This window comes from Rutilus rutilus (assembly GCF_951802725.1).
Source record: "Rutilus rutilus genome assembly, chromosome: 12".
NCBI classification, from domain to species: domain Eukaryota; kingdom Metazoa; phylum Chordata; class Actinopteri; order Cypriniformes; family Leuciscidae; genus Rutilus; species Rutilus rutilus.
In genome coordinates, this window is record NC_140217.1 from 4,739,736 (window position 1) to 4,765,657 (window position 25,922).

General features: G+C 39.2%; 1 protein-coding gene across 3 annotated transcripts; it reads left to right on the forward strand.

Annotated features, from left to right (window-relative positions):
- The first annotated feature begins 546 nt into the window (after positions 1-546).
- On the forward strand, positions 547-25,209 carry dync1i2b (dynein, cytoplasmic 1, intermediate chain 2b). 3 transcript variants are annotated; one of them, XM_084424974.1, is made up of 17 exons: positions 547-685; positions 9,313-9,421; positions 9,590-9,704; positions 11,852-11,942; positions 14,938-14,997; positions 17,404-17,519; positions 17,589-17,675; positions 17,783-17,945; positions 18,025-18,124; positions 18,233-18,358; positions 19,168-19,314; positions 19,477-19,590; positions 20,233-20,366; positions 20,457-20,601; positions 22,088-22,228; positions 22,303-22,428; positions 23,607-25,209. In XM_084424974.1, the coding sequence occupies exons 2-17, from the start codon at positions 9,314-9,316 to the stop codon at positions 23,718-23,720; spliced, it is 1,887 nt and encodes a 628-aa protein (XP_084281100.1). In that variant the 5' UTR covers positions 547-685; position 9,313; the 3' UTR covers positions 23,721-25,209. The 3 variants fall into 3 exon arrangements, with proteins under 3 accessions (XP_084281100.1, XP_084281101.1, XP_084281102.1); XM_084424975.1 differs by lacking the exon at positions 14,938-14,997 and having other exon boundaries at positions 11,801-11,942; XM_084424976.1 differs by lacking the exon at positions 14,938-14,997.
- The last annotated feature ends 713 nt before the right edge of the window (positions 25,210-25,922 follow it).

The window sequence follows — 25,922 nt, forward strand, 5'->3', positions numbered from 1 at the left end:
CATTTGTCTTTTTGAAAACCCAAAACAAATCTTTAGAATCTGTTAACTCTCCTTATCCTTGTGGCAAAATTTTACTTCCACAAACAAAGGTTTCTTAAGAAAATTCCTACTTTTATTGATTTCTTATGTGAAGTAAAATACTTAATCAAATCACTAAGAACAATTGATAATAGAAAATGTACTTCTTTTTTGAAGAAATATGATGAGTTCTTTCATGTACCATGATCATTTTCTGTGCAGTTTTATTGTTCTTTTTTCTTCTGTTTTTATCTTCTTTTCCCCCCCCTTTTTTCCTATATGATTGTGCAAGAATGATTTTACTTGTTTAATGTATATATTTTTGGAAATGTTCTAGATTTCTATGAGAAATCTAGTTTGCACTATTGTAAAACAATTCTTTGAATGAAAAAAATAATAAAAAAATTGTGTTGTGTTCAAAACATAGGGTTCAAAAGGGAAGTTCATCACTGATCTGTCAAGTTAAAGTGCGCCATCTAGTGGTCACTTTACGAAACGCCGCATCCGCTCTGTTTGAGAAAAGCACCTCACGGCACCCGTAGCCGCATCCCAGATTCAGCGCTGCCGCTGCTGTCACAACAGAGAAAGAGGATAATAAGTTATTAGTCCGCTGACAGAAGAATAATCCTCTCCATACCGACCCCAAGCCGCTAACATTTTATTTCAAGTAAGAATAATGTTTTCTTTATTAATGTCGGGTTTCTGGTGTTATAATGAATTATTTGTGTGTTTTAAAGGCGGTGTTTCTGCATTGATTCATGAGGCCGTCTGACGTGTGCGCTTTAACTGTCATTTATGTTATAATAACTTATACAGTCTTGCTGAAATTGATTTAAAACAAAGCACAAAATGAATTCCTAATGCATTGTGTTATTAAACATCAATTCAAATGATTTGGGGGAAAAAAGAAACATAAATACACAGCTGATGCAACTAGACAAATGATGATGCCTTTAATGAATGCGCTTTCGGATCAACAGTCCTGCGCGCGCAGCTTAAATAATTGTATTATTAAAAAGTAATTATGCTTTTAAACGAATGATTTTATGTTAGTTTGCGAGCTTTCACCGGGCCGGTTTGCTATGCAGCCATATTGACTGACCATCCGGGACTCTTACAGGAGTGTCCCGTGTGTGCGTGTGCGCGTGTGTGTGTGTGTGTCACTGGGATAAACACACTCTTCTCACACTACATGTGTAGCCGCAGCGAGTTGTCATTTAGTAAACAAAAATAATAAAGATTATTTTATATAATGTAGGATTATTACAAGAAGTTTGTTGGTAAATAGGTCTATCTTTGATTAATGTTATTCCACTGAAAACCGGGATGTTTCATTCGGTATTGGAAAAACCTATTGTAGTTCCAGTTCAGTTCCTAAATTTAATTTAAAGTCGCATAGAATTGTAGAATACAAATTTGAGTCTGGTGTAAGGTAGTAGAATTAAAACAACTGGATTTATATAAAGAAATAAATATAACTACTGTAATTAATAATGGTTTTTGTTTTATATATATCACAATGAATCTTACACACAAGAGTGTTTCCATAAACATTAGATAACATTAGTATCATTTCAAATGTCACCTATTTAAAAAATAAAAAAATAAAAAAATAATATATATATATATATATATATATATATATATATATATATATATATATATATATACAGTGAGGAAATTAAGTATTTGAACACCCTGCTATTTTGCAAGTTCTCCCACTTGGAAATCATGGAGGGGTCTGAAATTGTCATCGTAGGTGCATGTCCACTGTGAGAGACATAATCTAAAAAAAAAAATCCAGAAATCACAATAGATGATTTTTTAACTATTTATTTGTATGATACAGCTGCAAATAAGTTTCCAAGGTTACTGTTGGTAATACACTAAGACGTCATGGTTTGAAATCATGCATGGCACGGAAGGTTCCCCTGCTTAAACCAGCACATGTCAAGGCCCGTCTTAAGTTTGCCAATGACCATTTGGATGATCCAGAGGAGTCATGGGAGAAAGTCATGTGGTCAGATGAGACCAAAATAGAACTTTTTGGTCATAATTCCACTAAACGTGTTTGGAGGAAGAAGAATGATGAGTACCATCCCAAGAACACCATCCCTACTGTGAAGCATGGGGGTGGTAGCATCATGCTTTGGGGGTGTTTTTCTGCACATGGGACAGGGCGACTGCACTGTATTAAGGAGAGGATGACCGGGGTCATGTATTGCGAGATTTTGGGGAACAACCTCCTTCCCTCAGTTAGAGCATTGAAGATGGGTCGAGGCTGGGTCTTCCAACATGATAATGACCCGAAGCACACAGCCAGGATAACCAAGGAGTGGTTCTGTAAGAAGCATATCAAGGTTCTGGCGTGGCCTAGCCAGTCTCCAGACCTAAACCCAATAGAGAATCTTTGGAGGGAGCTCAAACTCCGTGTTTCTCAGCGACAGCCCAGAAACCTGACTGATCTAGAGAAGATCTGTGTGGAGGAGTGGGCCAAAATCCCTCCTGCAGTGTGTGCAAACCTGGTGAAAAACTACAGGAAACGTTTGACCTCTGTAATTGCAAAAAAGGCTACTGTACCAAATATTAACATTGATTTTCTCAGGTGTTCAAATACTTATTTGCAGCTGTATCATACAAATAAATAGTTAAAAAATCATACATTGTGATTTCTGGATTTTTTTTTTTTTAGATTATGTCTCTCACAGTGGACATGCACCTACGATGACAATTTCAGACCCCTCCATGATTTCTAAGTGGGAGAACTTGCAAAATAGCAAATATTTATTTTCCTCACTGTATATATAGTTTTATTTATATATAATATTTGATATATTTGTTATATATATATATATATATATAGACAATGTTGAACTTAGTTTAGAGAAATATATTAAATCAGAAAATGTATTATACATGTCAGAGAATAAATTGTCACAATCAATTAATAAGACTTCCTCTAACAAACAGGCATTTTCACTGTTTAACAATAAATCCAGCCAGGATTGATTGAAAAATAAAAAATCTTTTTAAAATAAAAATGTAAAAATGAAACAAAAACAAAATAAGCACTTTAAAACATTTAGTAATTATTGTGTATTAATGGATTGATTAATATAATAAATAATGAAATATATCAAAGCAAATTACAACGTAAATCAAATTAAACTTAAGAGGGTTTTATCAATATATCTTGCAAATAATTTAGGAAGTTTTAAGGCACTTTTTTTTCGCCTGCTTTTGTTCAATTCAGTCATTCCCCTTCAAATCCCAGATCAAAAACCTGTGGTTTGTGTCCAATTCAAGTTCACACTCATAAATCGAAAAGATCCAGTTCTCAGATTCAGACTTTTGCTCAATTCTGCAACACTAAAGTATTCAAACTGTGTCGTGTTCGTCAGACCTGAGTGAAGCTGTTGATGAGGCGGTGGAGTGGTGTTCTGCTCATCATGGGTGTGGAGTGGACCAGAATGACCTCAGATGTGTGTGATATTCCCTGAGTGACCACTAGAAGCCGCTCGTGTAAGATGAATCATAGAAATAAAAGCAGCAGCAAGCAAATAAAACAAGCTAGTTATAATTTGTTAGTTTTGTAAGGGGTTTTACAGTCAAAGACCGAGAACCAGATATGATGAATGAAGACCCGGAGTCAGAATTATAATAAATGAAAGAAAAGATTTACTGAAGGTAGTTTGCAGTTTCATCAGCACAAGTCAGCTTCAATACTCACAAAGAGTTCGTAGGCCGCCCCGCTTACAGTATCACAGCAGTTATACCCTACACACACACACACACACACACACACACACACACATCAGTTATACCCTTCACCAAGGTCTAAGCTAAGTCCTTGCTTCAGGTTGCAGATTCTGATTGGCTAAGAAATAGATAAACATAATAATTTTCCACACATTTACAGATATATTGACCTTAACCTGTAACCAAGAAGATTAACACACACACCGACACACAGCTTTTCTAAGGCTGGATTTGGCCAGGCTCTAACTATAAACAGGAGAGTCGTCTCAAAACATCAAGATAATGCGTTCTTTCTCTACACTTTGGTCTGACTGGAAAGTAGGGCTTTAATTGAGAAAAGGTTCCCTTAAAGGTGTATTGTGTAATATTTAGGAGGATCTGTTGACAGAAATGCAATATCAAATACATAACTAATATGTTTTCAGTGGTGTATAAAGCAAGCTCATTGCTGAACTGGCTACTCTCTGCTGTCTCAGACGACGACAGGAGCCACCGAATTAACTTCTGTCGGTTGCAATTCGCAACCTCACCGCTAGATGCCGCTAAAAATCACACAGTGCACCTTTAAACTATAGACTTCAATGACCCCTGTGACCATAGTTGTCAGAGTACCCTAGAAAAACAGATGTAATCATTAACACATTTTGAAGACCTTTCTTAACAAAACAAAACATCTTTCCATATTTCATTTCTGGAAGCCGGGCTAAATGAGCAAGCACTGTTACTGTATTCATATCAAATACAGACATAGAGAATGCTTGAAAGGAACATTTCAGTAATCACACTGGTAACTTCTATAACAAAGTTAAATCTCACAAGCCTAGAGAAGTCATTCAACTCATGTGATATTTAGAAGGAAAAATATTGATTAATATGTTAATTATAATCACTCATTACCAGAGGCGGACAGAGTACACAGCTTCATTACTTGAGTAAAAGTACAGATACCCCTTGCTAATTTTACTCAAGTACAAGTAAAAGTACTACAGTCAGATGTCTACTTAAGTAAAAGTACTGAAGTACTTGTTTTTAAAAGTACTTGAGTATCAAGAGTACAAGAGTAAATTTTTTAAATATTGCATTACTACTGCCACAGTGCTTACATTGGTAAACACAGCAAACACTTGAAGCGAAAACTATCATTAACTTGTTCAGAAAATTGAAATAGTCTGGCGAGGTGGGGCCACGGGTTGGCACATTCCCGGGATGGACCTGCTGCGTCTTCATCCATTGTTTCATCCATGGTTTCGTCTCTTATTTAAATCTGACCATGGAGTTGACTTTGGCGGAAAGCTGAGGTGATTGCTGATAGGCTGTCCCAATCAGTGGCGCCTGCACAATCCAATCACGTTTGAGAGGGAATCAACAAATTGAGGGTTTCCGAGATTTTTTTTTGAAGAAGAAGAAGAAGAAGTAACGGGTACTCACGGTTATGGATAGAAATGTAGTGGAGTAAAGAGTACAATATTTGCCTCTCAAATGTACTTGAGTAAAGTCATGAGTACTCCCCAAAAATGATACTTGAGTAAAGTACAGATCCCTCAAAATTGTACTTAAGTACTGTACTCAAGTAAATGTACTCCGTTACTGTCCGGCTCTGCTCATTACATATACAATACATTGAAGCAGCAGTTTATTCCAAAATCCACACCCTTCAGTTTTAATGGTTTTTAAGTGTTGCCTGCATTATTTTTATAATTGTTTTATGTCCTAAATAATAACCTAACAAAATTGTAACATCCAAAGCCTTTCTTGGAAAATACACTCACAAGGCTTAAAGTCCCCCTGTAGTCAATCATTTTATCCCTTAAAACTCATCTTTGATCACCAAAATACATATTTAAGCGTTATTAAAAATTCTTCATGCTTTAGAATAGCTTGAATGTAACTCTACACCCTTGTCTCATTTAGTATACGCGGTTCTATGAATATGCAAATGAGCTCCGCCTCCACTCACTCACAGCGGCTCAGAGATCCACTCGTTGACGATCACTCGTTGATCTGATTGGTTACAAGGTAGTGACGTCAGAAACACCAGCGATTTCAAACCGTGTTCTCTTTCAAGCATACGTTTCGGTGTCTCACTATGGGATACGCCCCTTCCGTGGATTCCACAGAAGTCCTATTACATTACGCCAGCCCCAATTGGCTGGCAGACATGACGTCGTGTCTGGGAGTGGCTACCCCACCCCTCAGTATAAGAGGAGCAGCACTACGTCATTACGACATTCAAAAACCTCTTCTCGCTTTACACCAGAAGCCTACAAACCTTTCTACGAACCTCCGGACGAATTACTGGCCACCACACCGTTTTTCGCCTGGCTCCTTCGATTAGCATTCCAGCCGATTGCAAGGATTGTTCGACGATGGCTGCAGCAATGCAGACTGTCCCGGCTGGTGAGGGAGATTCTGTGCGTCTATGTTCTTGCGGGAACAAAATTTCATGCAAGGACACACACCAAGTCTGCTCTGCATGTCTCGGGCTGAAACATGCTCAATTGGCTATTGAGAATCCCGGTTCATGTGAACACTGCGCACGCTTCACCATGAAGAGCCTTCGTCGCAGGCTAGCACGCCAAGCTAGCCTGTCTGGCATGGATCCCCTCATGACACCTAGCCCCGCGCCAGCTACCACACCGCAGGTATCCATCCCTGTAGAGCCGCCCACCACGGCAGCTCTATCCTGGAGTGAGCAGCTCGATGTGTGCATGCCTCTGCCTACCGAGCCCAGTCTGAGCTCGGACGAGGGAGAGGACGCGTTTAATTACGAGGGAGAGGAGCAATCGGACTTCCTTCTTTCTGAAGAGGAAGACTTCGAGGACTCTCCATTCCTCCCCTCCCCACAACCGGCACAGCTCCTCGCTGCGGCGGGATCCATGGAAGAAGCGGGCGGGCCACCACCCTCCCCGCTTGTTAGTGTTGATCTGCAAGATGTGTGCAAACGCGCTGCAGAGAAACTAAATATTCCGTGGCCGACCGTGGTAGCAGAGACTGCAAAATCTCGCTATGAGGGGAAGAGGCTGCCGAGTGCAAAACGAGCAGCACGACAGCTCCTTCCTGTTTTCCCAGAGCTCCTGGAGGAGGTCGCGGTTACGTGGAAGGACAAGCCGTTTACCAGCAAGATGCCAGTGCAGGGTGGCCACTGTCCACTGTTGGAGCAATATTATTAGTCTTTCATCCCCATCCAGAACGCTTGGCACTATGGGCCTGGCCTGTGAGTGGTTAAATTTGAATACAACAGGTCTGTCTGACAATGTCATCAGAACTATACAGAATGCTAGAGCTTCGTCGACTAGGTCTCTCTATGACTGCAAATGGGGCGTGTTTGAGCACTGGTGCGCGGCTAATTCCTTTTCAGTGCTCAGTGGCAATAGTTCTATCATTTCTACAGGATTTGATAGACTAAGGGAAAGCGTTTTCAACCGTTAAGGTGTATCTGGCCGCTATTTCTGCTTGTCACATAGGTTTTGATAGTAAAACCGTTGGGCAGCATCCTTTAGTGTGCAGGTTCATGAAGGGCGCGCGTCGCATTTTGCCAGTTTCAAAACCGCTTTCCCCTTCATGGGATCTAGCACTGGTACTTGATGCGCTCTCAATGTCCCCGTTTGAGCCACTGGACAAGACTGATTTTAAAATAATGTTGTTTAAGACGGCGCTGCTGTTAGCTTTGGCTTCAGCGAAACGCGTAAGTGAGATGCATGCGCTTTCGGTGCATTCAGCATGTATGCAGTTCATGCCCGGGGATGCAGGGGTAGTTTTGAAGCCTAATCCTGCATTTATGCCCAAAGTAGTTGATTCTGTCACTCCTTTTGAGCTAAAAGCTTTCTATCCACCACCTTTTGCTTCACCGAAATAGCAAAAGCTAAATGCGTTGTGCCCTGTGCGCGCCTTACGCATTTACACGGAAAGAACCAGAGGGTTCAGGGAGAGTGATCAGCTGTTCGTATCTTGGATGAAACAAAGAATGGGGAAGCCGATTACTAAGCAGCGTTTGTCGCACTGGATAGTGGAGGCGATTTCATTGGCGTATTCCAGTAAGGGTCATGCGCCCCCGACTGGTTTACGTGCACATTCAACACGGGGAATGTCAACTTCGTGGGCTTTCTTTAAAGGAGTCACGATACAGGATATTTGTAAAGCGGCGAGCTGGTCCTCACCGCATACGTTTGCAAGGTTCTATAAACTGGATGTTACAGCTCAAACTTTAGCACATGCAGTATTGAGCGTTGGAGTTGAGCATAGACAGTAAAAGAAATGGACACAGCGACCCCATTGGATTCAACGGAGACAAAGTGAAGCCAATTAGAAACTCTTACTTCCTGGGGGTCCAGCGTACTGCGCAGACTCAAACTGAGCTCGACGACGTAGATGTGACGTAAGCAAACCGTCGGTCTTCTAGTAGCAGTGCCAAGATCAATCTGAATCATTACCTTCCGAAACTTGCAGAGACGGAGAGCGTGAGTATGAGCTGTCCATGATCTTGGAGCAGGAGAAACTTTTTGTAGGTGTTCTGATTAATTACTTTGTCATTTTGCCTCCACGTCCTCCCGATTGCTCGCGAGCTTCTACTCCTGTCCATACGGTAATTTCCTACTGTGCGACAGAGAGTCGCGTGGCTATGACGCAATCGTTAGCCTACTTTTACAAAAACTGCTTCTACAGGGCCATAACGTAAGCTACAAGGTAATGGAGCCTTTTATACATTTTCGTGTTTCTTTAGAAATAAATAATGGACAAGTGGAGTCTTTAAACGCCTCAGATGTGAAGTTATTCGCTGTCAAAGTGACGCCAAAATGAATGGGAGTCAATGGGATGCTAACTGCAGGTGGGGTTCCGCTAGCCAATGGCGGCGCCCGGGGGTACCTTCAAAATAATACAAATCCCTGCCCCCCTGGAGTTGAGTCATGAATTGGGACTCATCCAGCCCTAGAGGTGGTGCTGTGGTTGGCAGGAGACTTCGAGGCAGGCTATCTGACAATACGGGAGTTAGTATATCCCATAGTGAGACACCGAAACATATGCTTGAAAGAGAACAATAGGTTACTTGCGTAACCCTGGTTCTCTGATAGCATTAAGTGAGGTGTCTCACCAGATCACCCTCCTTGCTGTGTGAAGCGAGGAAGAGGTGTGCTTGTTTTGAATGTCGTAATGACGTAGTGCTGCTCCTCTTATACTGAGGGGTGGGGTAGCCACTCCCAGACACGACGTCATGTCTGCCAGCCAATTGGGGCTGGCGTAATGTAATAGGACTTCTGTGGAATCCGCGGAAGGGGCATATCCCATAGTGAGACACCTCACTTAATGCTGTCAGAGAACCGGGGTTACGCAAGTAACCTATTGTTTTTGAGACTGTCTTTGGTTCACTGCAGTTTTAAGGAGAAAATACTCAGCAATGGTGTTGACTTATGAATTTGCACATGGTTTGTCATAAAGCATATTAAAAACACTACATAGACATATGTACAACTTTAAAAGCTTGATTTTCACCACAGTGTGTGTGTGTGTGTGTGTGTGTGTGTGTCTGTCTGTCTGCAGAATGTCTGACAAAAGTGAGCTGAAAGCAGAGTTAGAGAGAAAGAAACAACGCCTGGCCCAGATCAGGGAGGAGAAGAAGAGGAAAGAGGAAGAACGCAAGAAGAAAGAGGTGAGCTGTGGACTAACCTGTAGTGATTTGATGTCTGTGTGTTATACTGAAACATGTCTCTCTCTCTCTCTCTCTCTCTCTCTCTCTCTCTCTCTCTCTCTCTCTCTCTCTCTCTCTCTCTCTCTCCCTCTCTCCCTCTCTCTCTCTCTCTCTCTCTCTCTCCTGAAGCTGGATGGCCGGAAGGAGGGAGCGTCTCCTCCGCAGGATGACTCTGATCTGGAGAGGAAGAGGAGGGAGGCAGAGGCTCTGCTGCAGAGCATGGGGATAGTGGATGCCTCCATGGGTATGAAACAACAAAGCAGCATGGGAAATTATATTATATTTTTGTCACTAGCATGTGGTCACAACAAGCATGCTTTTTTATTAGTAATCTACATCTACATACAATTATATCATGAAGAGATCTGGATCTTTTGTTAGAGCTTGATGCACATTCTGAAACTTTCAGAGCTCAAAACCTTATTTCCAGTGAGAAAAGACTATTTATTGAAATAATACAGCAAAAATTACTTGTTCTATGACTTTTACAACCTTTTTCTGTTCATCAAACAGATTAACACATTAACTTTACACATTAACACATTAACAGAAACTTAGTCTATGTGAGACAAAAAGGAGAAAGCAGGACTGATGCTGTTATTTCTAATGTCTAGATTAGAGCTGCACGATTAATCGTTAAAAGATCGAAAACACCCACACAATCTCATTCTTAGATGTAAGAATATCTAATAAACCTTTGACAAGTTTGATCACAGCGAACATTCAGATCTGTATTCGCGCTGCCGCTGACCCAGAGAGAGCAGTAGTCATGGATAGATATGAATCAGCTTCACAAACAGTCTTTTTAACCACGCAGTTTCGTTATTTCTGTGTTACAATTATTCATTTTGTCACAGAAGTTTATAGGTCAGATGTAGGCTAAACACTGATTTCTACGATAGCGATCGAAATCCCCTTTTGAAAGTAACACGGTGCGTCAAATTACGATTACATTGTTATGCCACCAGGTGGCGACAAGTGACTGTTAAAAAAATGCTTTGAATCATTCATTCAAGAGATTCGTTCAAAAACGCTGATTCATCCAGTAATGAAACGAGTGAAGTATTTATGAGTGAGTCATTGAATCATTCATTCAAGAGATTCGTTCAAAAACGCTGATTCATCCAGTAATGAAACGAGTGAAGTATTTATGAGTGAGTCATTGAATCATTCATTCAAGAGATTCGTTCAAAAACGCTGATTCATCCAGTAATGAAACGAGTGAAGTATTTATGAGTGAGTCATTGAATCATTCATTCAAGAGATTCGTTCAAAAACGCTGTTTCATCCTGTAATGAAACGAGTGAAGTATTTATGAGTGAGTCATTGAATCATTCATTCAAGAGATTCGTTCAAAAACGCTGTTTCATCCAGTAATGAAACGAGTGAAGTATTTATGAGTGAGTCATTGAATCATTAAACATTAAAGGTGCATTGCGCAAGTCTCTGAGTTTTTGCAGAACTATGCCCCCTTCTGGCGACACGCGAAACTGCAACCAGAGTTGTGCACGCGGTTACGTTGGGGTTTGGGATGAACTAGAAGCCGGTCTCTTTGAATCCATCTTCTACTTTTGCAAAAAGTCGCTTGAGTTGTCTTCGCTGATGCGGATAATGGCGGCGAATACACAAACCTGCCAGACATAGCCAGGTGAGCGTGAACGCGCATGACGTCACGCCCAGTCGATTCCGACCCGAATCCCTCTTATTTATTTTACTGTACAGGATTATAGAGGCAATCGCAGTGATCATAGAAGGGCTCATTCAGCCCATCAGGCAATTGTTTAAGCATGTATGGGTTAGAAAAACGGGTATTTTTAACATGAAATGTTGCGCAATGCACCTTTAATATTAATTAATTAATTAATTAATTAAAGACTGCAGCAATTAACATTATCAGAACCTCTAGGATGTGATGTTATTTTGTTTAGTTGTCTGTTCAGAATAGAGGGAGACCACCTGATTTATGACCTGTTTAAATGAGCCTAAGCTGGTTTTGCTGGTTTTGCCTGACCAGCTGACCAACAAGAACCCAAAACCTTCATAATTATGTTATCCATTTCCTCTGGTTTTATTGTTCATTGTTCTTTCTTTCTTTCTTAACATAATAGTTTGGTTTGGTTTGGAATGAGGACCCTGCATGAATATTAACCACTGCACTTTTTGTCTTCTCTTTTTCTTTTTTTTTTGTGTGACTCAATCCTCTTTGATTTCGTGTTTCTTGCACCTCTTGCTTTTTGTTGCTTACCTACTTTTTTATTCATCCTTTTTTACTTGGATGTTTTATGCTCTTTTGTTAATTCCAAACACCCCCCTTCGCCCCGCTTATGCTTGTGTGCGTAGTGCAACCTCTGCGTGTGGTAACAGAGGATACGTGTCTGTTTCACTATTTAGTCCCCCCTCCCATGTCCCCCTCTGCCAAATCAGTGGACACACCCAGCGAAACGGGCAGCCAGGACTCGGGAGACGGTGGCACGGGGCCGAGGTGAGACACACACACACGTGTACATGATACAGAACAGGTGGAGGGAACGACCAAGATCTTACGTCACGGGAAATGTATATACACTACCATTCAAAAGTTTGGGGTAAGTAAGGTTTAAAAAAAAACAAGGATAAATAGACATTTATAATGTTTCTTTTTCAAATAAATGCTGTTCTTTTGAACTTTCTATACATTTTCATCTTCAAACCAAACTTGGATCTTCAGCCGACAAAGTTTAAATCCCGTCTGTCTAGAGCTCTTCCCATAATGTTTACGCATTAGTTCAGTAGACTGAGAGTAGACGGTCTTTTGTGGCTGTTTGAACACATTCGACCACATGAGCGTTTACACTACGAAAGCAATCCGGTCGAATGTGTTTTCAACTCCCTCTGGAAGTGTCTGAAAGTGGACAAGCTCAAAAAGTTTTAGACCCCGTTTACACCTGTATTTAGCGTCGTCCACTTGTGATCCGATCGACCAAAGCGCATCTTAATACCAGCTGTAAACAGGACCAAAGTGTTCCAGTTTGTGCTCTCAAGATATCCGTCAAGCATCCTCCCTTCTTTCTTTCAGAAACCTCTTAAACACATTTTTTCTCTGAATATTACTCTTCAGCTCTTGGTCTGTGAACTGTACTTTGTTATGAATGTTTGTATATGTTTGTATTTTGTCTGTATTCCTCTAACCTAAATTTGTAAAGCAACCTAGGGCTTTGGAAAGGTGCTGTAAAAATGTAAATTATTATTATTGTTACTACAATATTACAGTTTTACTGTATTTTGATCAAATACATGCAGACTTGAGCATAAGAGACTTAAAAATCTTACCAACCCCAAACCTTTGAAAGATAGTGTAGTTCATTTTGCTTAAAATTCTATTCAAATATGGTTAGATATATATATGAATACATTATGTTTATTAAACAACCATGTGATTGCCTGTTTTTGGTTAATGAAGGGTATTAAGTAACTTACAAATAAAAGATTCTTCATCCTGTTTTTTTTTTATTCATGACACAAACGATGGAAAAAAAACAGCTTCACATTATATAACATTTCATTATTTTAATATGTTGCCTGGAAAGCATCAACAACTTAACTTTTCTTCACACTCTGTATTTCACATTCCTCCATGTTTCACTGTAAATATGTTTTCATCATTGTCTTAACATCTTTTCATCTATTTTTCCCATTCTTTTAATTTGACACAACATTTTCTGTCATTTCTATTTTATGTTAAGATTTTTCCGAGATTCAACTATTTTATTTAACAGCAGTTGGGGGAAAAAAAAGAGTTAAAAGAGTGTTATAAAAAGTGCAGTAAAATTTTATATATATCAAATAAATGTTATATATCAAAATATCTACATCACATATATGTCACATATCATATACACTCACCTAAAGGATTATTAGGAACACCATACTAATACTGTGTTTGACCCCCTTTCGCCTTCAGAACTGCCTTAATTCTACGTGGCATTGATTCAACAAGGTGCTGAAAGCATTCTTTAGAAATGTTGGCCCATATTGATAGGATAGCATCTTGCAGTTGATGGAGATTTGTGGGATGCACATCCAGGGCACGAAGCTCCCGTTCCACCACATCCCAAAGATGCTCTATTGGGTTGAGATCTGGTGGGGGCCATTTTAGTACAGTGAACTCATTGTCATGTTCAAGAAACCAATTTGAAATGATTCAAGCTTTGTGACATGGTGCATTATCCTGCTGGAAGTAGCCATCAGAGGATGGGTACATGGTGGTCATAAAGGGATGGACATGGTCAGAAACAATACTCAGGTAGGCCGTGGCATTTAAACGATGCCCAATTGGCACTAAGGGGCCTAAAGTGTGCCAAGAAAACATCCCCCACACCATTACACCACCACCACCAGCCTGCACAGTGGTAACAAGGCATGATGGATCCATGTTCTCATTCTGTTTACGCCAAATTCTGACTCTACCATTTGAATGTCTCAACAGAAATCGAGACTCATCAGACCAGGCAACATTTTTCCAGTCTTCAACTGTCCAATTTTGGTGAGCTCGTGCAAATTGTAGCCTCTTTTTCCTATTTGTAGTGGAGATGAGTGGTACCCGGTGGGGTCTTCTGCTGTTGTAGCCCATCCGCCTCAAGGTTGTGCGTGTTGTGGCTTCACAAATGCTTTGCTGCATACCTCGGTTGTAACGAGTGGTTATTTCAGTCAAAGTTGCTCTTCTATCAGCTTGAATCAGTCGGCCCATTCTCCTCTGACCTCTAGCATCAACAAGGCATTTTCGCCCACAGGACTGCCTTATACTGGATGTTTTTCCCTTTTCACACCATTCTTTGTAAACCCTAGAAATGGTTGTGCGTGAAAATCCCAGTAACTGAGCAGATTGTGAAATACTCAGACCGGCCCGTCTGGCACCAACAACCATGCCACGCTCAAAATTGCTTAAATCACCTTTCTTTCCCATTCTGACATTCAGTTTGGAGTTCAGGAGATTGTCTTGACCAGGACCACACCCCTAAATGCATTGAAGCAACTGCCATGTGATTGGTTGATTAGATAATTGCATTAATGAGAAATTGAACAGGTGTTCCTAATAATCCTTTAAGTGAGTACATATATATGAATACATATATATACATCACATATACAGTACATTCAGAAAGTAGAATCTTTTTTTTTTGTCACATTTTAAAAGCTGAAGAAAAAATATAATTTAAAGCATTTTTGTATTTTTGCAAGTCCACAGCATAACAAGAGAAAATGAAAATGTGCAGAAAAACAGTCGACACATTTCTACCATCTTACATCATAACACACCCTGCCTCCATAAACACTTCATAAAGCCATGCATATAAACAGTATATGTAAAGTACTTTGGGGTTTGATTTCTATTGTCTGTATTGCGTTGTGTACTATGTGGAAGTCATCTGCATGCACATGTATACGTGTGTAACAGCGACTCTGCCTTGTAACCGTGTGCATGCATGTGTCTCTAACAGGACTCTTCATTGGGACTCTGACCCCTCTACTCTACTGCTCCATTCAGACTCTCAGCTCGGGTACTGCTGTCTCGCTCTCATTAATATCACTCCTGCTGCGCACTCTCTGCTTTATTCCCCGCCTCTCCTTCATTTATCCTTCTTTCACATGTGTCCTCTCACTCCTGCTGCCTTTTTTTTTTTTTTCATGGACAGTCATGATGAACCAAATAGTGAATTGTGTGAATACACTGTGACTCCCCTAGCATAACTAGCTTAATTATGTTTAACTACCTTAAAGGTAATTTCAGATTTTTTTTTTTAACATGTTTGAATTAGTCTCCTCCCGCTTAAGTCCAGGTAGTGACCCATGATTTATCAATATACACTGCTCAAAAAAATAAAGGGAACACTTAAACAACACAATGCAACTCCAAGTCAATCACACTTCTGTGAAATCAAACTGTCCACTTAGGAAGCAACACTGATTGACAATCAATTTCACATGCTGTTGTGCAAATGGAATAGACAATAGGTGGAAATTATAGGCAATTAGCAAGACACCCCCAATAAAGGAGTGGTTCTGCAGGTGGTGACCACAGACCACTTCTCAGTTCCTATGCTTTCTGGCTGATGTTTTGGTCACTTTTGAATGCTGGCGGTGCTTTCACTCTAGTGGTAGCATGAGACGGAGTCTACAACCCACACAAGTGGCTCAGGTAGTGCAGCTCATCCAGAATGGCACATCAATGCGAGCTGTGGCAAGAAGGTTTGCTGTGTCTGTCAGCGTAGTGTCCAGAGCATGGAGGCGCTACCAGGAGACAGGCCAGTACATCAGGAGACGTGGAGGAGGCCGTAGGAGGGCAACAACCCAGCAGCAGGACCGCTACTTCCGCCTTTGTGCAAGGAGGAGCAGGAGGAACACTGCCAGAGCCCTGCAAAATGACCTCCAGCAGGCCACAAATGTGCATGTGTCTGCTCAAACGGTCAGAAACAGACTCCATGAGGGTGGTATGAGGGCCCGACGTCCACAGGTGGGGGTTGTGCTTACAGCCCAATACCGTGCAGGACGCTTGGCATTTGCCATAGAACACCAAGATTGGCAAATTCGCCACTGGCGCCCTGTGCTCTTCACAGATGAAAGCAGGTTCACACTGAGCACATGTGACAGACGTGACAGAGTCTGGAGACGCCGTGGAGAACGTTCTGCTGCCTGCAACATCTGGCCATCCTGGATGAGCTGCACTACCTGAGCCACTTGTGTGGGTTGTAGACTCCGTCTCATGCTACCACTAGAGTGAAAGCACCGCCAGCATTCAAAAGTGACCAAAACATCAGCCAGAAAGCATAGGAACTGAGAAGTGGTCTGTGGTCACCACCTGCAGAACCACTCCTTTATTGGGGGTGTCTTGCTAATTGCCTATAATTTCCACCGGTCGTCTATTCCATTCGCACAACAGCATGTGAAATTGATTGTCAATCAGTGTTGCTTCCTAAGTGGACAGTTTGATTTCACAGAAGTGCGATTGACTTGGAGTTGCATTGTGTTGTTTAAGTGTTCCCTTTATTTTTTTGAGCAGTGTACAATCTTATTTCCTGTCGGAAAGCATTCAGACCAACATGAAATGTACCTTAAATATGTAACAATGAATTAAAACTATTAAAACTACATGTAGTTTAGTTAGTATGTACTTTCTAAGACGCTCAAACTGTTGTACTGACTTTGTGGACACATTATCACCCCTCAGCAGATGGAATTTCTAGTTTGTTTGTTTATTTTTAAATTCAGTCATTTTTTATTGTTTATTAATTATTTGCGGTTTTTAATTTAAGTCTTTATTTATTTCATTTATTTAAATGTAATCATTTTTTAAATAAATTTTTTGTTAATTTATTTATTTTTCCCATTTATTTATTCATGTAAAATGTATATAATAATTTAGTTTTAGAATCAGTTATTTATTTATTTATCTATTATGATTTAATTAATTATTTGTTGATTTTAATTTAATCAATTTTTTATTATTTTTTTATTAATTAATTGTTTATTTGTTTGTTTTTAAATTAAGCTAATTAATTGTTTGTTTATTTATTATTAATTACTTTTTTAATTTAATTATTTCTTTATTTTTCATTTACTTATTTTACTTTTTTTTATTTATTAATTTATTGTTCATTTATTTATTTTCCCTATTTATTTACTTTATTTTTTTTATTCCCTATATAATTATTTATATTTAGATTCAGTCATTTTAATTAACTTATTTATTATTAAGAAATGATTTGTTGTTTTTAGTTTAATGATTTATTTTAATTTAATTGTATTTATTTATTTATTTTGACTTTATTTATTGTTTTTAAATGTAATTATTATTTAATAATTTTAATTTAATAATTTTAATTTTTTAATTTAGTATTTTATTACAGATATTTTTATGTGTATCCCACATTTTTCCGTCTCAACATATGTGTCTGTATTTTCTGCAGACGTGGCCCGCTGAAGTTGGGCATGTCAAAGGTCACGCAGGTGGACTTCCCGCCCAAAGAGATGGTGTCATACTCAAAAGAGACCCAGACGCCCACACAAACTCATCACAAAAATGGTAAGTCACACACACGCTGCTTTTCTTTAAAGCAGTAATGAGACTAAACTCTTTCTCTGCTGTCCGTAGATGAGGAAGAGGAGGAAGATTCGGGCGTGACGCAGCCTGTTCTGGAGCTTCAAGAGGAGAAAGACCCTCAAAAAGAGGAAGAAGAAGGTAGCGCTCTAAAACACGGCAACGAGAGAAATCATACAATTCATTTTACATCGTTCCATAAGATGTGAAATCAGAATATTAATGGGGGACGCTTTTTCTGTGTGTAGCGCTGCCTCATGAGCTGACGGAGGAAGAGAAACAGCAGATTCTTCACTCGTCGGAGTTCGTGACTTTCTTTGACCACAGCTCTCGGATCATGGAGCGCGCGCTCTCTGAGCAGGTGGATGTGTTCTTCGACTACAGCGGGCGAGACCTTCAGGATAAAGAGGGGTGAGGAGAGTGTTCGCTGATCTGGTATCAGATGTGGAACGGCTCTGGTGTGTGTGACGTGTGACTGTGTTTGTTTCAGGGAGTCGCAGGCCGGGGCCAAACTCTACCTGAACAGGCAGTTTGCGGACGAGCGCTGGTCCAAACACAGAGTCGTCACGTGTCTCGACTGGTCACCACAGGTACGTGATCATGCAACTCAGTCCAAACTTTTGACTGATAGTGTGTATTTAGTTAAATACCTTTCAGTGTAGTTCCCCTCACTGTTCCTGTTTTCTCGTTCCCATCAGTACCCTGAGCTGCTGTTGGCATCATATTGTAGTAATGAGGACGCGCCACATGAGCCGGACGGCGTGGCTCTCGTCTGGAACATGAAATATAAGAAAACCACACCGGAATATGTCTTCCACTGCCAGGTGACCATCTCAGTGCATATCTCTGTGCATTAAAAACAAAATGTTTATATTTTGGCTAACACTTTATTTTACAGTGTCCTCGTTACACATGTTACATGTAGTTACTATAGTAATAACATTAAATTATCTGTAATTACATGCAACTAACCTTAACCCTATAGTAGTAAGTACATGTAGTTAATTATTATTACTCAGTACTTAAATGTATAATTACACTGTAACACGGACATCTTAAAATAAAGTGTAACCTAATTTTGTCTTGGTTTTATTATGATCTCGTCAAGTTTAAGATCACACATTATTTATCTCATGGAAATTAAAAAGATTGTGGATTCAACTGAAAAAAGTTTGAGATTGAAAAACAAAATAATACTAAATATTGTTTTATTAAAATAAATTATTACATAAAAAAATAATACAATATAAAATGATTTTAATTCATTATTTTTTTGTTTCATTTCATTTTAGTTTTGGAGAATGGATGGATTATTAAAATTAATTTAAATAAATAAATAAATACATACATACATGCATAAACAAATCACACAGTAAACCTAGAAATTCTTAAAAATTAATATCCTGTGTGGTTAAACATGCCCAGTCAAGTGTGTGAATTACAGGTTTATGGAAGGCTTGAACCTGCTCAAGATGTCAAAGTACATAATTAACTAAATGTATTGTTAATAACAACAATTATTTAGTCTTATTATTTTATTAAATATTATATATTACATAATTTTGTATAATAATATATTATTATGTTGAGGTTGAAAGGTCACGTGGCTCATAGAATATGTGTGTTTGTTCAGTCTGCAGTGATGTCAGCAGCGTTTGCACAGTTTCATCCGAATCTGGTGGTTGGAGGCACGTACTCGGGCCAGATCGTGCTGTGGGACAACCGGAGTAACAAACGCACCCCTGTGCAGAGGACGCCGCTCTCAGCCTCAGCTCACACGGTACACGAGCACAAACACCCCTGCAATGCATCATCTTCATCCACACTGTGCCGGTGGATCATCTCTCTCTCTCTCTCTCTCTCTCTCTCTCTCTCTCTCTCTCTCTCTCTCTCTCTCTCTCTCTCTCTCTCTCTCTCTCTCTCTCTCTCTCTCTCTCTCCAGCACCCGGTGTACTGTGTGAATGTGGTGGGGACTCAGAACGCTCACAATCTCATCAGCATCTCCACGGATGGGAAGATGTGCTCCTGGAGTCTGGACATGCTGTCTACACCACAGGTGACACACACACACACACACGCACACACACACACACACACACACACACACACACTGCCCTTCAAGGGCTCAGTAATATTTGTTTTTGTTAAGATATTGATACTTTTATTCAGCAAGGACACATTACATTTGTCAAAAGACATTATCATGTTATAAAATGTATAAAATAAATTATGTTCTTTTAAACTTTCTATTCATCAAAGAGTCCTGAAAAAAGAAATCACAAAAAATTCAGCTTTGATCACAGGAATAAAATTATATTTTACAATATATTCACAAAGAAAGCAGTTATTTTAAATTATAATAATTTTTCACAACATTACTGTTTTTCCTGTATTTTTGATCAAATAAATGCAGCCGTGGTGAGCAGAAGAGACTTCTTTCAAAAAATCTTACCGAACCCAAACCTTTTTCTCAGGGAATGCATAAACTGGTTAAACATGTATTTGAATGCAATGTAAGTCGCTTTGGATAAAAGCGTCTGCCAAGAGCATTAATATAAAAATTCTATGAATCCTAAAAACAGAGACAAAAAAGTCTTAGTAGGAAACTCACTAGGGTTTGAAACATCGCCAGTTGCTCTCTTTCATCCAGATACACAAGAGTCAAACTCACACCTGCTGTGTGTGTGTGTGTGTGTAGGACAGTCTGGAGCTCGTGTTCAAACAGTCCAAGTCAGTTGCCGTGACCTCCATGTCATTTCCTCTGGGTGATGTCAATAACTTTGTTGTGGGCAGTGAGGACGGGTCCATCTACACCTCCTGTAGACATGGCAGGTGAGAGTGTGAGCCAGGACTGTGTGTGTCAGTTTCACATCCGCACAAGTCTTTGATTTCTGTTGGTGTGTGTGTGTGTGTGTGTTGTAGTAAAGCGGGCATCAGTGAGATGTTTGAGGGTCATCATGGACCAATCACAGGGCTCGACTGCCACACGGCGTCAGGACCGGTCGACTTCTCTCACCTGTTCGTCACTTCCTCTTTTGACTGGACCGTCAAACTCTGGAGCACCAAGGTGATAATACACTACTGTTTTACACACTACATCTACACTGCTGAAGCGGAAACTCAGATCAGATGGAGGATTTATTCAGTATTATTTATATATTATTATAGTATTTTTTATTTTTATTTTTTAGTAGTATTAGTTTAAATTTTAATAATTTTGTTATGTGCTTGTCATTTTCATTTTCATTTTTATTTTTATTCTGTTTGACTTGATTCGATTAGCATTTTATACATTTTAGTTCTTCAACTTATTCTATTTCGGTTTGTTATTTTCTTTTAAGGTTTTTAAGTTTTCATCAGTTTGAGCTTTATTTAAATTAAAGGTGGGATCAGTAGTTTCTGAAAAACACTTTTGGCCAGTGTTGATATTTGAAATCACCAAAACAAACACGCCCCTACCCCAAAATGATCTCGCCCCTAATTTGATAGCTCCGCCCCACACTTCCGTACGCGACCGTAACCCAGGCAACGACTACAGCGGAATCCGCCGGCCGAGGGTATGATGTCATCAATAAGTGAAAGCAATGTGTTACTGTGGTAATCCGTGTCTAATGTATTTAGTAGTAATGTGTGTTTTAACGCGTCAATGGTTCAGCTCCGTTTCACATTCACCCATCCCAAAAACACAAAGTTATCATGATCAACTCGACAGCACGATCACGAATATATCACAACTATAACAAAATTAGGGGGTTATATCAATCACTAAATGAGGAACCAAAGGGAAACAAAGATTAGGAGTGTGTTATCTTACTTTTCAGACACACTTTGGGAGGTTTAAACGCGCCAGGCTTATGTGTGTCTTTTTCATAGCTTATTCCAACGACAATAATAATTTACTAGCATATTCAAGCAATGGCCAGCATATATTAGTTCTGTGAAACAAAGCTAAACGATGTTACTCGCCTATCGAGAAGAAATAAAGCAAACTCGGCGTCCGATGTTAGGCCTTCCCGCTCCTCGAGTTCTCTCCAGCGCTGGGAAGCTTCTCAGATATTAACACGAGTTCTTCCTCTTGCCGGATCGTAAGCCTTCTTTTTCATTTTAAGTTTACACTTTTGTTTTTTTATCTGCCATCTCTCTCTTTCTGTAATCGTTCGGCTAATGTCTGTGATGTGTGCTCCTCCCCATCACCAGTAGACACGCCCCTTACTGCTGATTGGTTACAAGTGTGTTTTGGTAGTCAGCCTGACACAGTTTTCAAAAGTGTTTTTAAAAAACTACTGATCCCACCTTTAATCAAATTTTTTTTTTTATAGTTTTAGTTTACAGTTACAACACTGGTCTGTTCGTGTCTCTCCTGACAGAATAATAAACTTTAATTTATTTTTAATTGAGTTTTTAGTCATTTAGTTTTTTACTTTAACTAAACTTATTTTATTTAAGTTCAACAAAACTTATTAAAAGCTTTATTTAAATGCACAAAAACAGTTTTTAATAGTTTTTTTTAGTGAACAATAGCAACACTGCTCTGTTTGTGTCTCTCCTGACAGAACAATAAGCCTTTGTACTCTTTTGAGGACAACTCCGACTACGTGTATGATGTCATGTGGTCACCCACACACCCGGCTCTGTTTGCTTGTGTGGACGGGGTCGGACGTTTGGACCTGTGGAACCTTAATAATGAAACTGAGGTACACAAATCTCACAGACAAGACATATAATGTGAACAGATCCCCAGGTCTTGACTTATTATGTGCTGCCTCAGGTCCCCACAGCGAGCGTAATGGTGGAAGGAAACCCTGCGCTGAACCGCGTGCGCTGGGCTCACTCGGGACGAGAGGTGGCCGTCGGCGACTCCGAGGGACAGGTGCACATTTACGATGTTGGAGAGGTGAGGACGACACTGCTGAAACACTTCCAGTTGTCAAAGATACTGTAGTTTGTATGGAAGCTTGTATCCACTACAGAATTAAAACGGCTTTTTATATATAAATATTAATTAAATTGACTGTATTTACGTGGATACTCCATACTCTGTTATGTTTTAAGTGAATGTGAACATTTGAGAAAGAAAACGCATGTGTAACAGTATAATGGATCTGTGCATCAGGTCTTAAAGTGACAGCAGCCTAATATTCCTGCTGCCAAACTATGAGATAATATAAAAAAATATCTATATGGCAGTTTTTCCAGTGAAAATGTTGAGTGATTAGTAACTTTTGTCTGCTGACTCCCCCCCCCCCCCCCCCCCCCACACCCCCACAATTGCAAGTTTATATCTCACAATTCTGAGAAAAAAAGTTATAATTGCGAGATATAAACTCAATTGCAAAAAAAAAAGATGACTTTTTTTCTCAGAATTGGGGGTTTCAATCTTAGAAAAAACATCAGAATTGCAAGATATAAACTCGTAATTGAGAGAAAAAAATTACTTCTTGCAATTCTGACTTTATTTCTTGCATTTGCGACTTTTTATACAGCAAATATGACTTTGTTCCCATAATTGTGGGATAAAAATGTGCTTACAAAAAGTCAGAATTGTAAGATGAAATGGTCAGCTGACTTTTTTTTCACAATTGCGAGTTTATATCTTAAAAAATAAATCGGAATTGCAAGATATGAACTCGTAATTGTGAGGGAAAAATTAATTGCAAGTTTATTCTTGCAATTCTGACTTTATTTCTTGCATTTGCGACTTTATATACAGCAAATCTGACTTTGTTCCCATAACTGTAGGATAAAAATGTGCAAAAGATGACTTTTTTTCACAATTCCGAGTTTATATCTTAAAAAATAAATCAGAATTGCAAGATATAAACTCGTAATCGAGAGAAAAAAATTATTTGCAAGTTTATTCTTGACTTTATTTCTTGCGTTTGTGACTTTATTTCTCAGATTCTGACTTTATATATCGCAATTCAGAATTTTTTCCAATAATTGTGGGATATAAAATTGCAAATTCTGAGGGGGCAAAAGGCAATTACTTTTTTTTAAATGTTTTATTCCCTGGTGGAAACAAGCTTCCATACGGTTGTCATTGAAACTCATCTGGTGTTTTTTTGTCTGCAGCAAATTGCAGTGCCCCGGCAGGACGAGTGGACTCGGTTTGTGCGCACGCTCGCAGAGATCAACGAGAACCGGGAGGATGTGGAGGAGCTGGCTGCTCAACGATTGGCTGCATGATCACCACGGCAACCCCTGCTGACCAATGACGGTTCCCCTGCATTTGCATATCTCCACCCTCTCTGAAGTTATTTTAGCGTTACTGGATGACAATCTAGGGCTTTTTAATTCTAAATGGATTATTTCAGAAAGCGAGACTTAGCTTTTAACAAATTAAGCACTTAGTGTTGCTAAGTAATATTCGTAGTGGGATGGGATGGTAAAGTTGGTTAGCGTAGATCTTACCAGGTGTGAATTATAATGTTTTTATATATTTATCAGATTAGAGGCTGATTTGTAGGAAAGGGATGATTCATTGCTGGACAGCAGCATTAGCACTACGAATATGCAAACTATTGTACAGCATCTTTATAACGATTTAAGACACTGACGTAACCTAGAGGAACTGCAGACAAATGGGTTTTTAAGAGGTGGAATATTTGTAACATTCCCTTCTGGACAAACTTTCACATTATTGGAATATTTATAGCTTTTTAACAGATGCGTTTTGTTTTTAGCTCATAAAGACTGAACATGTACGTTTGTAATAACTCAAATCGCACACACTTTCCAACATGTATCTCAGAATGCCTTAAAGCGAACCTTAGAACACACACCTATCCACAATCTTCCATCACACAGGATTATATCCTTCTGGTGCTTGTTCATCCTGGCAACTTTTTTTGCCTTTGCAGAAAGTGTAAAAAATGCTCAGTGTTTTGTCATTTTTAAAGGGGCTGTGGTTCCTTGATTAGCATCTCAAAACCCGTTGGTCTAAACTTAAAAGTTCCCTTGGGCAAATATTTAGACGAATACACAGTGTTATTATGTTGCCATTTATTTTACTAATATATTTTAAGCCAAGTAATTAATAACCGGCTTGTCCACATCTGCATCCTGTTATACAATTTAACGTTTTATTTGTAGTTTCAAATTCGCGCCCTCCCGGCTCACAGCGTGAGTGCTCTTACAGACATTTTAAATTATATAAATCTTTTCATTTTCTATGGATTTTTTTTGTAGTATTTATCTAATTTATGTATTTTTCTTGACATTGTATAAGCAACATTAATTAGTGTAACTGACAAGACCTGAAAAGAGCTTCCCTTATACCTTCACATAAATGTTTAGCTTAAAATCTGGCTGTTGCAATTAAAGGACGTGAATTGAACCTTGACTTTAGGCCAGTTAAAGAGTTCAGAGCATCTAAAATTAAACTGTACTAAAAAAAACCCGAACCAGCCCAGAAAATCAAACCTGCCTTAATCTCGACACACTCTGAACCAAAGCTGTTCTGTTTATGTCTGTTTCCTTTGTGTTGTTTTTCTGTTTTATGACTCGTGAAATGAAGGAAGCTCTAGATATGTACCTCTGTATCTGACGTGTCATTACAGTCATCAGGATTCCCACAGTCATGGAAAACACAGACCAATCAGGGAATTTTAAAAATTTATCTTGGTCCAGAAAATGTGTGTAAATAAAGTCTTGGAAAGAAGTCCTGGAAAATTTCTATAGCTTTGGATTTCATGATTATTAACTCTTTCCCTGCCATTGTCGAGTTTTTTCGGCTCCGGAAACCCATGTTTTGAGTGTTAAATAGCGCAGAATCTCAGTTTCGAAACCAGTGAAGAAGCAGCAGAAACAAGCGATAGAAGCACTGCTTACGCACATGTGAACTAACGCAATCATAAAACAGCATATACATTTAAAATTGCATAACGTTACTGAATAAAATGTCCAACCCAAAGAGGTACATGACCGTACAAGCTTCGTGGGTGTTGATGAACTGTGTTTTGATCATCGTTCTGGATCCGATCCAGGCGTAGTCTTTGACAAAAACTTGACTTTCTCAGCTTTTTGTTCAAAATGTTGCTTTAATGAAACTTACCCATATTCAAACGTTAATAAAAAAAAGACTGCATGAAGCTAGAATAAAATGGATTTTGTTTGTTTGTTTAACAGCTGAGGCTCTGTTCTTTCTTTTGATAGTTTGTATGTTCAGATATTCATACAAAATATTCTGGGGGTCTTGAAAATCTCCTGAAAACGATGAAAGATGCTGCCGCTGGCTGACAACTTAAAAGTAAAATATAATAACACTGTCAGGAAAGAGTTTTGTGTTGACACCCATAGTTTATTCACAATTACCTTGAAATATAAAATACATTTTAGGCATTTAAAATGCATATTTCATGGCATTTTTACACTGCCTGGCCAAGAAAA

Coding starts and splice junctions, on each gene's coding strand:
- dync1i2b (XM_084424974.1), top strand. CDS start 9,314: ATGTCTGACAAAAGTGAGCTGAAAGCAGAGTTAGAGAGAAAGAAACAA. Junction 11,943..14,937: donor GACGGTGGCACGGGGCCGAG/GTGAGACACACA, acceptor TGTCTCTAACAG/GACTCTTCATTGGGACTCTG. Junction 20,602..22,087: donor TCAAACTCTGGAGCACCAAG/GTGATAATACAC, acceptor CTCTCCTGACAG/AACAATAAGCCTTTGTACTC.